Source organism: Lissotriton vulgaris, chromosome 11 (genome assembly GCF_964263255.1).
Source record: "Lissotriton vulgaris chromosome 11, aLisVul1.2, whole genome shotgun sequence".
Taxonomy (NCBI): domain Eukaryota; kingdom Metazoa; phylum Chordata; class Amphibia; order Caudata; family Salamandridae; genus Lissotriton; species Lissotriton vulgaris.
In genome coordinates this window covers 156,485,842-156,502,135 of record NC_141699.1, presented here as the reverse complement: position 1 = coordinate 156,502,135, position 16,294 = coordinate 156,485,842, and the positions used below count along the sequence as shown (strand labels likewise).

General features: G+C 45.2%; 1 protein-coding gene across 1 annotated transcript in view; it reads left to right on the top strand.

Moving 5' to 3' along the window:
• LOC147679441 (P2X purinoceptor 7-like) overlaps positions 1 to 16,294 on the top strand; it is a 317,897-nt gene that overhangs the window by 126,903 nt on the left and 174,700 nt on the right. Inside the window, exon 4 of the mRNA XM_086943009.1 lies at positions 3,971 to 4,043. Within this exon, the coding sequence (XP_086799135.1) occupies positions 3,971 to 4,043 (73 nt within the window). The remainder of the gene's footprint in view (positions 1 to 3,970; positions 4,044 to 16,294) is intronic.

Sequence of the window (16,294 nt, the reverse complement as noted above, 5' to 3'; positions counted from 1 at the left end):
CACACAGGCTTCGTAAACAGTTCGTGACGCCAGATGTAATGGCTGGATTTTCTGTTTAGATGGGATCAGCCCCCAGGGGCCCCTGTGACCCAGCCAAAACGTACTCACCTTCCCTTCTTAGATCGTATTTACACTGAGTAGATATAACGATGAATATACAGGTCGCACCTAAGAATGGGGAATGACAATATACATATATGGATTTTCTACAATATCTTATTAACATCAGTTGGCCTCGCGGTCGCCTCGACCCAGACCGTTCTACCCCAGGGCAGATCTGACACACAATCCGGCGTGTCTACACACGGGCCTGCAGAACCCAATGCTCCCTTTTCCAGCGTTCGCGATCCTGCGAAACATAGACGTCAGTGTCCCCCCTGACGCTCTCACTTAGTCTTATACCACAATCCGGTGGCTTTACACGGCAGTATCCCTCCTGCCGTTCTCATTAACGCCGCATATCAACGACGACCACATTCCTATGAAACATTATTGGGATGATATCTCGACAGTCTACTTAGGATGAAACTACAATAATAACTTTGGATATGGGTCCAGATTGTATAGTGTACTCGTTGCTTTTGACATCAGAGGTTCACTCACTCCCTATTTGTGTGATCACCACTTGCCTGATTGGGATTACTCGTCCATTCATGCGCCTAGCTTTCACCTAGGAGTTGCGTTTACCAAGATTGAACATAAGCACCAGGCACACGGTAATTCTATATGAATTAGGGCATTTATTAACCATAAACATAAATCACATTACTATGCAGCATTACATTTGCACAAGAAATAAAAGAGAAAGATTAGGGTGCACGCACTATAAAGACTGGTTGGACTTCACCTGGTTAACGGGAAATCGGGACTCGGCAGTCATCTAGGCTCCTGTCTCGTCTCTGGGTCCTGGCTCGCCTTGCAGTCACCCTCAGCCGTCACAGGTACACGTCTGCACTGATAGGCTCAAACTCGTCTGCTCTCCCTCAGGACCTCGGAACCTTGCTGTTAATTAGCTACCGTCTCTCTCTCTCTCTGCATTAGTGCGCTCCGCGCCACTTCTCGTTCAGTCTATTTTCAGAGAGTTTCGGTCTTAAATCTTTCTCCGACTTCAAAGATGACGACTTGTCCACCATGAAAATGAATAATGGTAGAGATGCTAACGGCTAGATGCCGCCTACGGACTGACTGACTGAAAGACTAACACCTTCGCTAATATCAAAGCCCGTTCCTTCATGGAAATTCACGGCCAGTAACCTGCCGCCCACCAAATTCTTGTACCTCCCCGTACCAAGGACACTTTCCCAGCCGGCCGGCCTGAAGTTGTGTCTTCGGAGTGGAGAAAAATACATTCCTTCGATAAGGGTCAGCCTGAACCGGTTCTCTCCAAGCGAACAACAGCTTGAAACTAAAACATTACACTTCACCTAGAAAGCCTTCTCGAGCTACCAGGCAGAAAGCAAAATGGAGTCTGTCTCGCTTAAGGCCTACGGAGCCCATAATATACATAGCTCCATGAGAAACAGATCGGCATGTTAGCAAATGAGTAAATCATGACTAATACCCATATATCTAACCCCTAACTTAAATTCATAAGCCTTACTCTAAGGAAAATGGCACGAAAATGCCCTTATATCTATAAGACAGGATCCCTGTCTATCGGCCTAATCCCTATGCTATGAGGGTGATAGGCTGGAGTCACTCTCCATCATTCTCCTTCTCCAGAGGGCTGGCAGAAAGACAGCCATAACAGACTCCTAAGAAATGACACTTCCAACATACTTGGGAGGTGCATAAACGGGTATGCTGATGCCACAGTAATGTCTTTGAGTCTCCCAAAAGTAGCATTACATAGGAGAAAACAGAACATCTGCCTGATCTATGGAAGAATGATTTAAGTATATATCATATTCAGTCCTAGAAGTGGTTGTCGATGTTTCAACTCTTTGGCCATAGTCCTCAGGTCATCATCAGGACAGTGGATGTTGATAAAGTGCCAGGTGCATAAACGGGTATGCTGATGCCACAGTAATGTCTTTGAGTCTCCCAAAAGTAGCATTACATGGAAGAAAACCGAACATGTGCCTGATCTATGGAAGAATGATTTTAGTATATATCATATTCAGTCCTAGAAGTGGTTGTCGATGTTTCAACTCTTTGGCCATAGTCCTCAGGTCATCATCAGGACAGTGGATGTTGATAAAGTGCCACCGTCTCATGTTTATGCAGACAAATGACAGGGTGCACAAGCTTATTTAGATGATGTGGTCTATAGCACCATAAGCTGTCGATAAATCAGCAAGAATTAGGGCTGTTGAAATATTGATCATTCCAGTGATTACGTAAATGGAAAATATTCTTCTTCCAGTCTTCCGGTTTGGTCCAGTTCTGGGTGTTCCTAAGGTATAGCCAACAAAACAATACTCCTAGTCATGGATGGTATATCCATTATTTTGGGATTGCAGAAAAAAGCGGAATTAATTTCAGTTGCGATGTCCCCTTTCTGAAATTTTAAATATACATAATCAGTGCTGAGGATAGTGCATAATAGTGGTTTCAACTGCAGCACCACAATTGTGCCATATTTTCAAGGTACCCACCAATAGTTCAAATGATGAGTATGTACATTTATTTTCTGTGATTATCCTTAAAATATGGTATGGATCCAGCACACACACCCCAGTTTTAGACCTCTACAGTACATCAGTCAGGAAAATTGTAAGGAAAGTTTCTCAACAAAAGGCAAAAAATGGCTGCTATTACCCTTGGTGGACACTTCGGCACCCTGTATAACTTCGTTAATTGGCACCCAAATGGGCTCAAATACTTATAGTAACCATCAGGTATTTTTAAAGTGATTTATTTACATGAATATTCCCTCTGTGATTCCCAAGTTCTATCAATCAGGTCGTTGGTGACAAGTTATCATACTTAAATTGTTCATGTTTTTATAATTGAACTACCCGATAATTAGGCTCTGAACGACGCATGTAAAGGCCCTGATTACAAGTGACTTGATAAATTGTGGCCCTGTTTGTGCAGGTATTGTAATTATAATTGGTGCGATGTACCAGATGAGACAATTTTTGCATCTTCTGTTAAAATCCTGAATGTGTGACCTGCTGAAAGTTAACAGGTAAAAGGCCCTCTATAGACCAGGCCACCATGCGGATTTTGGTGCATTAATCCCAAAAATCCACGTTATTCCCCCAAAAAATGAATAGGTAATAATTATCATACCAATAAATTCCCAACATCTCGGTGTCAAATTTTATTGGGCGTGATAAATATCACATCCACCATGGGCCACTCGTAATAAACCCCAAACTGTGTTATGAATTAGCATTTGGTTTAGACCAGCTGAGGTAAAGACCAGCTTGCTTTGCTCAAAATAAACCATGACAAGAATTTTCAGCTGAAAATTGTAAGGAATTTGCCAAAACAAGATTTACTTCTTCTGATGCAGGCTTTGTGCTGTTTACTGCATTTTCACCCCCATTTGAAACTGACTGGCCTCCTAAAACTATGAAAACATACGTTTCAACAATGAAGTTTGAATGTGAGCCACAGATGATAAGTGCAACACCCAAAGGTGAAACTTACAGTTAAAGAGACATTCCATTTCAGTCAGCGTTTCAAGAATGTGTACACTATTATTAAAAGTGGGATTGAGAAGAAGATTGCTTTCATAACTGGGAAAGTTGTAAGTTGTTTTCCCTCTGCATAAAGGTTTCTTCAAGAAGTTGTATGTATATGGTGGTATATCTATAGTATATGTCCAAAGGTAATACCTAGCTGGGGCAACCAAACATTACGTAATGGGCAGCGCTCTAAGGATATCATTCAAGATCCTTAGAAGAGTCGGGTACTAAACTGATAACTATATTGTTGGGCATTAGTGCCCTTTGAAGAGGCATATCTTCCTTCTGAATTACAGGATTTAAAATACTTTATATGATTTTCTGTTTTTCAGTATCCAAGTCCAAGAACAATGTGCTCTACGGATAAAGTGTGCAAGAAAGGTCATGCAGCCCCGCAGAGTAATGGTATGTGCCTATAGCTATGCATCTTTCAAATGCATGTACATATTAGCGTTTGTGCCCATTGATTTATTGTAGTTGTTGGCATTGCCATTAGGACATGGCCACTGTCTTATGATGTATCTGTACTTGTAGTTGTCGGAATTGATATTATCGGAGTGAAGCTCGAGCAGTAGAGCACCGCGCATGTCAAGGGAGACAGTTTTGATGTTAACAGTGTGGTCAGAAATTGGGTTTTCTTAATATGTTATCAACAAGTGTGGTTCCAGGTAGGTGTGTGAATGATGAATGAGGTGTTTCTGGAAGAAAGAGGCTTTCAGATCCTTTCTGTAGCGGAAAGTGACGGTTCAAGGTTTGAGGTCTGAGGGAAGGTATTATTCCTGACTCTGGGTGAGCAATCTGAGTTTTGTTTTTTGGTCTTCTCATATTCACATCTTCTGGATTCCAGGCTTACGGTGTTGAGGCTTTGTGTGTTGTTTTGGTCACCATAGTAGTTGATTTTATTTTAATGCCAGAAAGAAGGGCTTGTTGGAGGTTACTACCTAGTTTATGATGCAACAGGTCTTAAATTCCAACTCACCAACCATCATGCACCTATCCAACCACCAGTACATGCTGACAGAGCACTAATTAAATAGTCAACCATGTTCATACACCCACAGCCACAAACAAAGTTTATATACAATCATTAAATGCCGCCACACCCACCATCATACACCTACACAGCTACCATAATATGGCAGCATATTTACCATCATAGATGGAAAACCACTCGGCATCATGCATGGCGACATCCACCATCCTACATCCACAAATTGAGCATCATGTGCCAACACACCAAACATCCTGCATACACCCAGTTACCATACACTAATGCTGGACACACTCACTCCAAGAAATTATTCGCCACCATATACAGTTTACCCACTTAGAATCCCAGTGAACAACTCTCAAATTCCTCTCATTGAAAGCTTTCTTAAGTAATAATAGGTACACAGCCAGCATCCTACATCCACAGGGGCACTTTTATATACCAACAGTCCAGCCATCATGCATGCAAATGTTCCCATCAAATATGCACACATCAATCATCATACACCCTCATTAAACATCCTACACTCACACACACCCATCATATGCCAACACGCCTACTACCATGCAACAAGATACCCATCATTTTGAAACTCTCTACAGTGTCACCTCAGGAAATTAGTGTTACCGTCCTATAACCTTTTGCACATGAGGAAACTTAAGTTATCTCTTTCAAAGTTTTTTGTAAAGGTTGGATTTGCAGTTGGATTATTGGTTCACTGTGGATCTTAATGACGAAAGTCGACAACTCAGACATTTGGAAAGGACTCAGAGATTAAACCCTCGACATTATACCTAGCGCAACTTAGATATGCTCGGTGGCATATAAAAACCAAATGTTTATAGAAAAGGCCTCTTTCTTCCGCAGCCTACTAGACCAGGTGAAGAATAGACCGAGAGAACTCTTCCACATTGTTAAAAGTCAAACAAACTGCTCATCCCCACACAAAATAAAAGCCACCAAAGATTAAAGTCACAAAAATTGAACAATCCTTCATCCAAATCTCAAACCCTCCTTCCCTTGCATCCTGCCTCCCTTTAATCACTCTTGACCAAACAGAATGAATTCATACTAAGGACAACCAGGTCCGCTTCCAACTGAAAAATTATGCCAATTGGTCGGACTTTGAAATCATGTCGTAAAACGAGGTCTTCAATATAATTGCAAGTTTAAAGCCCTTTTCCCATACTATGGACCCCCTTCCATCCACAGTAGTAATAAAACTCGACCACATCATTGCCCCTTTCTGGACAAAAATCATCAACTCCTCTCTCACATCAGGCAGTGTCCCAGACTCCCTTTAACTAGGACCAATTACACCCATACTCAAGAAACCAAAGGCCGACCCCCAACAATCTAAACAACCTCAGACCTATCTCCAACCTCCCGTTCCCAGCCAAAACTCGGGAGAAGTGCGTTCTACATCAACTTAACAAACACATTGATCATTTGAACCTCCTCAACACCTTTCAATCGGGATTCAGGAAAGGTTGTAGCACGGAAACCGCTATGCTCAATATTTCAGACTATATCCACAGTGCCATAGACGAAGGTGAAGCTTGTCTCCTCATCCTTATTGACCTATCTGCAGCATTCGACACAATAAATCATCCAGGTTTACTTGAGACTTTGAAGAAGTGCTCTGGCATCAATGCCATAGTGCTAAAATGGTTCACTTCCTTTCGTCAGCACCGTTCGCAACAAAGTAAAATCAAGTCCTGCCTCTCTATGCCAACATGAGTCACACTGGGGTCCCGCAAGGCTCGATCCTCTCACCATCACTCTTCAACCTCTTCATGGAACCCCTCACAATCATTCTGAAACATGCAGGAGTTAAATACCACCTTTATGCTGACCACACTCGAATCTACTGCAAGATCAAATCACCCAGTGACATCCATCACCTCAATGGCACACTTACCAAGATCCAAACTTGGTTTAAAGCTGCTAACCACTAAAGTTGAACCCGGACAAAACTGAATTAATACTGTTCTCTCCGAAAAGTAACCATTGACTTATCCAAGACTGGCTCAAGAATCTTGATGCCCTAAACTGCTCACTCGTCCTATCCGACTCGGTAAAGTCACTAGGCATTACCCTGGACAAGAATCTATCAATGAAGAACCCCATCAAAAACTCTGCAAAAGGTGCACTTTACTCACTAAAACACCTCAAGAAAATGAAACCTTTCATTCCCCAAGATGACCTCAAGTCTATAGTACAATCCCTAGTCCTCTCGAAACTGGACTATGGGAACTCCATCCTAACAGGGTCACCAAAAGCTCACCTAGCCCCAAGATCAGTTCTTAATATGGCAGCTCCACTCATAACTGGTGTAAAAAGATATGAACACATCACACCAACCCTCAACTGGCTTCCCATGGAAGGTAGATGTATTTACAAATTGGCCTGCATCACGCACAAAACCCTTCACTCACATTCCCCCAACAACCTAAACAGCAAACTGGTCAAAGCAGGAAAATCCAAAACTCTGAGAAGCTCCAACTCACTTCTCCTCATCCCCCCTAAATTGAAAAAGAAAACAACCCAGTGCCAATCCTTTTCTGGTAACGTACCCAGGATGTGGAACACACTCCCAAGAGACCTCCGATGCAACCCCTGCTTCTGTGGCTTAAAAAGGGACCTGAAGCTCCTTCTCCTTAACAAATAATTTACCGACCCAGTCCACTACCCTAGACTTCAATAACCTAGATGACTCCCCTCTCACATACCCATCAAGGATAGGTGGTTATCTAACCACCTGCGTTCTTCTCACTCCCCCGCACTGTATGCCTAATGATTATGTTTTTGCTTTTTCTTTTTGCATGTCCTGCTATGCAATGCAATTTTTCTTTCTATATGTAAAGCGCTGTGATACCCGCGGGTCAAGCTAGCGCTATATAAAATTTAAAATAAATATATAATAATTATTACATGTGTGCAGAAAAGCACCAACAAATTTCAGTTTTGAACTGAACCTTTCTCACGGCATCGCTTCGAAAGTCTTACTGCTATGTCAAGTGCCCAGAAGTGTATAAATCTAAGCCAAAGTTCTCAAGACACCACAAAGCACAGACATGAATATTATACTTGTTTACTCCATTTATGTACTACTTCACTGGCACAATTATAGTTGGTATTAGAAAGTTCATGGAATACATCATAGAAATTATAAATTATAATGTAAAATTAAGCATTTTCTGCTATCCTACCATAGATATTGTTATATTTGTAAAAGTATCCATCAATGCTTGATCCTCCTAAAAGTGAAAGTCATATTGTGAAGTCAAATGTGATAGTTGAGATCCACAACCAAATTGCATCATTGGGCTCAATGTGCCATTTGTGCTCTAAAATGAAAAACAATGGACAGTGTATTTCGCCACACATACATTCTTGTGATATAATGCTACCTGTCAAGGCTAACAATGGAGTGGTAATGGTTACTTAGGGGCCCATTAGGATGTCGGGCGGATCGCCACCGCCATGCGGGCGGTGGCGATCCGCCCGACATCCTTGTCTGCCCGTCACCCATTTCCCCCCGCCATATTACTATGGTGGGGGGGGACCGCGGCGGACGGAAACACCGTCCGCCGCTTTTCCGCCCCGGTCGCCTTGCGGCCGGGGCGGAAAAGGGTGTATATGGTGGCGGTGTCTATCAGACACCGCCAACCATATTAGCATGGGCTTTGGGAGATGCCTTTCTGTGGCGGCACCCATGGTGAAGGCGAGGTAGGGGTGCACATGGGGGGTACCTGTGGTACCCCCCTGCATTTGCATGCACAATGCAGCAGGCAGCACGTGGTGCTTGCCGCTTTGTGTATGCAAATGCATGCCATGCATTTATAGCATTGCGGCAGGTGCAGGTGTAAACACCACCCGCCACAATGTTATAAATGCATGATGCACCCGCCACTGTGGCAGGCGCATCATAATATGCGAGGCGAGACCGCCGCTCAGCTCGCAGGCGGTCCCATTTTCCGCCATCCTAATGGGGGCCTTAGTATTAGAATAGCCCCAAAAAAAGCTTGCCTACTGGTTTCGTTAATCACAATTGTTCATAATAAAACGATCAATGACTACTATGAGGGATGAAATCTTAATCTCTTAGCATCTCACTTGATTGTCCATTTTGGGACAATTCCCCCTGCAATAAAACATGGCAGTAAAGTGTTAGTTCAAGTCAAGTCAATAAGTTTTTTTTTCGAATTTTCATCATAAAAGACATACTATACAAAAATCCAGCATTACATCCAATTCATACGTAGAAAAGTTGGTAACACAGTATAATAAAAATATAAATAAATAGAAATGCTAAAACCAGGATCAAAAAGGTATTAAATGTGTAAAATGGCAAAAGACTTGGACATTACAATAATAATTAAAAGAAGAGACTAAAAAAAGGGGTATACTCCAATTAGATCCAAGCCCCACAAAGGTTACCTCCAACGCCAAAGCCAATCGATTATATTATATCCACCACTAAATTAGGGGCTAATCTTGCGCATCTGGAGTATCCATGCCCAGCTCATAAATTTGGCTACACCTACTACCACCAAAGTGGAGGTATCCGATTTCAAGATTCTACTTGCAGCCAGTGCAGATCTGGTACCCAGTGCCCGGTAGACGGGTCTTAACCACCGCCGTCTGGGCTGTTGGTACTCCGGACAGACAAAAAGGAAGTGATCAATCGTTTCAACCTGATCTACTCAAAATAGACATTTGTCACTACCTATGATGTTCCATCTGCTTGTTAGCCCCCGTAACGGAAGGGTTCCTACCCTAAACTGATGATACAGTTTATGGTCTAGGGGTTTCGTTATTGTGTCCCAATATTCTTCCAGGTAGGAATCGTCCTTAATAACAAGAAAGGCTGCAGACATAGAACTACCTATCAGGGATTCATGCCTCTTGGCTTTGATTCTGGCCCAGTACATATCCCTGAAAATCTTTTTGGGTGGGAATACAGCAGTGTCAGGGTTGCCCATAGCTCCCCCATCTCCATGTCAATTAATATTGATTTAATTTTAGTCCGCCAAGGGATCCTGTGAGCTCCTCCAGTTCCCTTAACTTCAAAAAGAGCCTTGGCATATAAGGAGAGTTCCGGTGTAGTCCACAGGCGCCGCCAAAACGCCAGTGGTCTATACCTTACTACGTCCTCAACGGGCTGAAAGCCAAGGTCATACAATAGGGGTATATGTGGTTTTGATTGGGGAAGCCCTACCACTGTCCTAAGGAATTTATTCTGAGCAACCTTTAGAGGGGCCACATTACTAAAGCCCCACAATTCTGCTCCATACAGGACGGCTGGGAGGATTTTTAAATCGTAACTTTTAACCAAGGGGGCCATCGGTCTTGTTAAAGAGAGCTTATGTTCTTTAAGCAAAGCTCCACCTAATTATGCATGTTTTAAGGCAAGTAGATCTATCTGGGGTTTCCAGCTTAATTTATCACTGAAAGTAACCCCCAGGTATGTAAAAACAGATGTATGTTCCAGGGTGTTCTCCTCCCATATGCACTCTTGCCCTGACTGGTCGTGTGCCGTGGAGAACCATAAATTTGGTCTTCCCCGCGTTGACCTCCAGCTCATGTTCGCTACAAAACAACTCAAAACGAGACAGTGCCAGCTGTAATCCCTGTCTCGTCTTGGATATTAAAAGAGTGTCGTCTGCGAACCTGAGCAGGGGCACCTTCATACCAGCCAGGGTTGGTGCATCTGTTGGATGGTTAGTAAAGTATTTAACCACCCTGTTAATAAACAGGGAAAACAGGGTGGGAGCCAATACACACCCTTGTCTAACCCCTTTAGACACTTCAAATCTTGATGTTGCCTCCCCTGGTTTACCCCAGCGAACCTGGGCATAAGTATGTTCGTGGAGATTAACCAATATCATCACTAGCTCGCGCGGCATAATCATCCTCAACAGAACTTCCCAAAGTTTGGTCCTAGGCACAAGATCAAACGCAGATCTTAAATCCAGTAAGACTGCAAACAGCATACCACCCCCAAGATTACTTCCTTCCAATACAGGAGCATGAATCTAAAGGCTTGGTCCAAGGTCCCAACATATGACCGAAAGCCCACCTGGAAGGATGTAAGTATGTCAGTTTCGGACATCCAACTCTGGATGCGTCCTAATACCAGGCGGGCAATGATCTTTTGGACTGCATCGATAAGGCTTATAGGCCGGTAGTTGGCAGGGGCGGAGCGATCGCCTTTCTTATAGATGAATGAATGAATGAATGAATAAGATATTTGTTAAGCGCACCGTGGCCAAGCGGCTTCCTGGCGCTGAGAGCTCTAAACAACAGATACAGACAGGGCCAAGGAAGTTAACAGGTGTGGGCCTGGGCAAACAAGAATGTTTTGAGCGCTTTGCGGAAGTGTGAAAAGATGGGAATTGAGCGCATAGATAGAGGGAGGGAGTTCCAGAACCGGGGGGCCAGCACAGAAAATCTTGTACCACCAGTGCGGGATTTGCGTAAGCGAGGAACAGTGAGGAGGGCGGAAGTAGATGAGCGGAGGGTACGGGCAGGGGTATGAGTGGAGATCAAGGTATTGATGAACGCCGGAGCAGAGCGATCAACAGCCCGGAAAACTAGGCACCCTAGTTTAAATAGGGATCTCTGCAAAACAGGTAACCAATGAAGTGATTTAAGGACAGGAGTGATATGGTGAGTTTTGGGAAAATGAAAAATAAGACGGGCAGCCTGATCCTGGATTGCTTGAAGACGGCGAGTTTCGTAGGCGGGGATGCCCACGAACAAGCTATTTCCATAATCAAGGCGGGAGGTGATGAGGGCCGAAATGATATTTTAAGGGAATCCAGGGAAAAAAAGCGGGAGATTTTTCGGATCAAGCGGAGGGAGAGGAAGCAGGAGGACACTACAGAGCTAACCTGTGCATGCATTGACAGGTCCTGGCTGACCTTGATGCCCAGCGTTTTAACAGAGTAAACCGGGGTAGGAGGGGGACCAAGGATGGGGGGCCAGAAAGCAGAAGACCATGGACTGGATGAGCCACCAGTCAAGACAAGCTCAGTCTTGTCTTAGATCTGCAATATCTCCGCCCCATACCATGAATCGGGGACCGGTGCTCCTCTAGCAAGGGCATTGGCCAGAGTTGTCAAATATGGCACCCACAATGCTGGCTCTTGCTTGAAAAGGTCCACGGGAATGCAATCAGGGCCAGGAACTTTACCACTCGGGATTAATTTGAGAACCGCCTCCACCTCACTGTGGGCAAATAACAGTGTCTCATCAGAACTGAGGGGCAGTAATGTTTCAACTGGAGCTACCCTTATTTTGAACTGGTTCTCAAAGTATCTTACCCACTGTTGGGGCTCAACGTGGTTTGTGGCATCCTATGTTGCCGGCAATTACCCCACTTGAGAACGTTCCAAAATTGTGTCATCTTCCTCCTCTCACAGGCCTGAAGTAGCTCCCTCTAGAGAACCTCATCCCAGTTTTTCTTTGCCTGCACTTGAGCGCCTTTATATATAGCCCTACAACTTCGAATAGCATCAGGAAGTCTAGATTTAATTGCAAATGCAATAATCGGGGCACTGTGAGCCTGTCTGCAGCTATTGTCGTACCAGGAGCTTGGGCTCTGAACTTTATTTCCCTTAGTTTGTAATACATTTTTTTTTTTAAAGACCTTTATTGAGTGTATGCGCATAAGTGAGAGATGATGCATTTCAGGGCCTACAACCCATTGGGCCAGCCGCTACAAGTATATTCATGACGAGCATTATTCAATAGTACACAGCCGTGTGGCCGACAACCCTGAGGTTCGGCGGCGCATGTTCCCCCCATTTCTCATACATCCTCCTCCATCATATTTGTAGCTATTGTCAGGTCTTAATTTTTTTTTTTTTTCAACTTTCATCAACCATAACTCAAAACTATGTTCAAGATAGATACCCACAGTTAGCTGTCATTACCCTGTCTGTTACTATTCACTGATTAGTATCTTCGCAGCCTGTTATTAAATCACGTGTCAAATCACAATCAAGGTGCTGCACCCAACGTCACTATTTAGCTGTATTGCCCACCCATATCATCTAGACACCTTCCTCATCTTCGTCTGAGCTTACTTCGTCATCCTCTGGTAAGGGATCACACAATTCACCTCTGTACACATTCCAAGCTGACCACACCTTGTTCCATTTACGGGGACAGGCCCTAAGTACATACACTGCCCTCTCTGTGAACATTAGCAAGTCCATGTTCCTACTCCACATGGACGCCGTGGGCGGCTCCGAGGCTCCCCATTTTTGTGCAATGTCTCTTTTGGCTACCATTACTGCCAATGTGGCCCATATGAGTCCATACCTTGTCAGATCGTTCGGCTCCCAGATGTTTAATAGGCATTTGCGTGGTTCGGGGATAAGAGAACCTTTGAGTGTCTGTGAGATAGTGCGCATGACTTGCCGCCAAAATTCTACTATTGGGGGACAGTCCCAAAGCCTGTGGAACAGTGTACCCTCCTCCCCACAGCCGCGAAGACAGAAGGGGGTCGGGGCTCTATGTATCTTGTGTAGCATGCATCGTGTGTAATAAATGCAATGTAGGATTTTGAGTTGCACTAATTAGAATTTTGTCTATATGCCCACTTCTTTGGGGGATGCCAGTGCCTCATTCCACTCTGAATCATCAATATCACCCACATCCCACACCCATTTCTCTCGTAATGCCAATGTGGGGTCTTTCAGATTGTTGATCAGTTTTTTGTACGTGAGTGAGGTAGCTCCCTGTTGCATAAAATCTGTAAGTAATCTGTCTTCCAGTGGGGAGGAGTCTGGCACTTCACTACCCCGTGGTATCGCCTGCAGTAACGCGTGTTTGATTTGAATGTACCTATACAGTTCGTTCGGGCCTAGCCCGTAGTGCTGCTGGAGATGCACGAATGTGATTACAGTGTCCTTTTCCCACATATCCCCCACCGTGGAGATCCCAATACTGTCCCACTGTGCAAATCCCTTACTCTCCCGTAGTCGCCCTAGAGCCTTTGTGTCCCAGAGGGGGGTTAGCTTAGTAATCTTCCCCTTCCATCCCAGCTTCGCCTGCGCTGCATGCCGTATCAGTACTGTGTGTTTAGCGGGCCCCCTCAAACGTGTGACTTGCTGTTTGTTATACAGTGGTGCTAGCATACAGTCAGTTCCTAGCTGTGCGCAGTCGGCTCTGTATGCAGGGTCGTCTCTCGGAGCATGTATCCACCGATTCACGATTTTGAGTTGCGCCGCCCAGTAGTATAGGTGTATATCTGGTAGGGCGATACCTCCCTCGTACCAACCTTTAGTTAACTTGTCATGTGCGATGCGTACTGGACCATTATTCCACAGTAAGGCAGAAACCAGTGCCCTTATTTGTTTAAAATAACGCAGTGCGACAAGGTATGGCGTGTTCTCCAGGGCATATAAAAATCTTGGCAGTGCTATCATTTTGTACAATGCTGCGCGTCCCAAGAGGGTCAGCGGCAGACTCGCCCAGTGTTTAACATCTGTGCGGAGACGCTCCAACGGGGGCTTCAGGTTTTGGTCAAAAAAGTCTGGGGCGTTATCCGTGATATGGATGTTCAGGTATTTAAAGGAGCTTGTGGTCAGTGAGAGTTGGCAGTTCGACGGTAATATTGGCCTTGGTTCCCTTAGCATGTAAATTACGGACTTTGCCCAGTTCAGTGTGTATCCTGACGTCTTCCCATGCGTGTCACATAGTGATAAAAGCGCCGGGATGCCCCTATCGGGATTCGTTAAGTAAATCAGCATATCATCGGCGTAAAGGGATACACGGTCCTCCCATCCCTCCTTCCATTCTATCCCCTTCAGTAATGGCGTCGTTCTGATCAGTATCGCTAGTGGCTCCAATACAAAGGCAAAGAGCAAGGGGGATAGGGGGCAGCCCTGCCGAGTTCCTCGTGCCAGCGGGAATGTTTGTGAGATGTGACCGTTAGCGGTGACCTGGGCCACAGGTTTGGTATAGAGGAGTTTGATCCACGAAACAAATTTGGGGTCAAAGCCCATGCGGGTCGGGACAGCAAAGAGGTATTCCCATTCCACCAGATCAAACGCCATCTTGGCGTCCAGAGAGAGGATCACTGCTGCCTCTGAGAGGGAGTGCGCTCGTGCCAACACCCCGTGAACCCGTCTAAGATTGAGGGCCGTACTTCTATGGGGCATGAAGCCCGATTGATCCGGGTGGATCAGCAATTGTAGGTGGTCCATCAGTCTGGCAGCCAGCAGTTTTGCTAAAATTTTCGCTTCCGCGTTAATAAGTGAGATGGGCCGGTAAGTAGAGCATTCCGCCGGTGGCTTCCCGGGTTTTGGTATAGCCACTATCGTGGCGGTACATTGGTCTAACGGGAGCTCCATCCTCTCAAGACTGTCTACGTACATCGCCAATAGGGGCTTACTAAGGGTCTCCGACATAATTTTATACCATTCAATGGGTATCCCATTAGGGCCCATCGCTTTTCTGGAGTGGATCTCCTGTATTGCTCGCTGTATTTCCTCTCCCGTCAGCTCTGCCTCGAGCTCCTGCGCCGCCTCCGGCGGAAGTGTGGGAATGTCTATATTTTCAAGGTACGCCCTCGCCGCCTGCGCTGTGACTGCCTGGTCTGGAGTGTATACATCCTGAAAATGTTCCGCCAGGGTGTGCACTATGTCCTCTGGGTGTGTTTGTAGCTCCCGCCCTCGGTTGTATAGGTGGTGTATACCTCTGTTACTCCCTCCACGTTTGTCAAGCCACGCCAGCATTTTCCCAGCCTTGTCCCCGATATCATAAACCCTATGTGCCGTGTTGGCTATGTTGTCCCTGACCTGTGATTTGAGGTGGTCGCTGTATTGCTGCTGACGCAATTTCAACGTGTGCGCAGTTTCTGCCGTGGGGTCAGCCATATGCGCCGTGTCTGCCGTTTGGAGCGCCAGCTCTAGTTCGGAAAGTGTTTGCCTGTACGTGTGTTTGTGTCCCGAGACTGAATCAATCGCTCGTCCCGTAGGACCGCCTTATATGCTTCCCACAGAATCGATGGAGAAGATACCGACAGTGTATTTTCTGCAAAGTAGTGCTTGGTTGCAGATATAAGGTCTTTTTTGATCTGGGGAATCAGGAGATAATTGGGGTATAAAGGGTAAATTCTTGCACGTTTTTTCTCCTTAGTGGAAAGGGATAGCAGCACAGGAGAGTGGTCGGAAATACACCTTGGCAGTATGTCTATGGTGTCTATGTCTCTCATCCCATCGCCCAGGAGTAAAAAATAGTCCAAACGGGACAGGCTATGATGTACCGGAGAGAGATATGTGTATTGCTTCGCCGTTGGGTGAATTTGGCGCCAGGCATCTATCAGACCTAAAGCCTCCATAAACCCCGGCAAGGCAGAGGATCCCAGTGTACGTGTTCTGATGGGAAATGTGTCCAGCACTGGATCCACAATAGCGTTAAAATCCCCCCCTATAATTGTATCTCCCATCGGGAGGTGTAATAGAAACTCTCCCAGTGCCGGTAATGCTACGGAGTGAAGTGCTGGGGGAATGTATACGGACACCACATTCAGGAGTCTGCCCTCCCACTGCCCATGAACAGCCGCAAAGCGGCCCTGATCATCCACCTTGTGCTTTAGAACGATGAAGGGGAGTTGTTCTTCAACAGGATACCCGTTCCCCTAGAT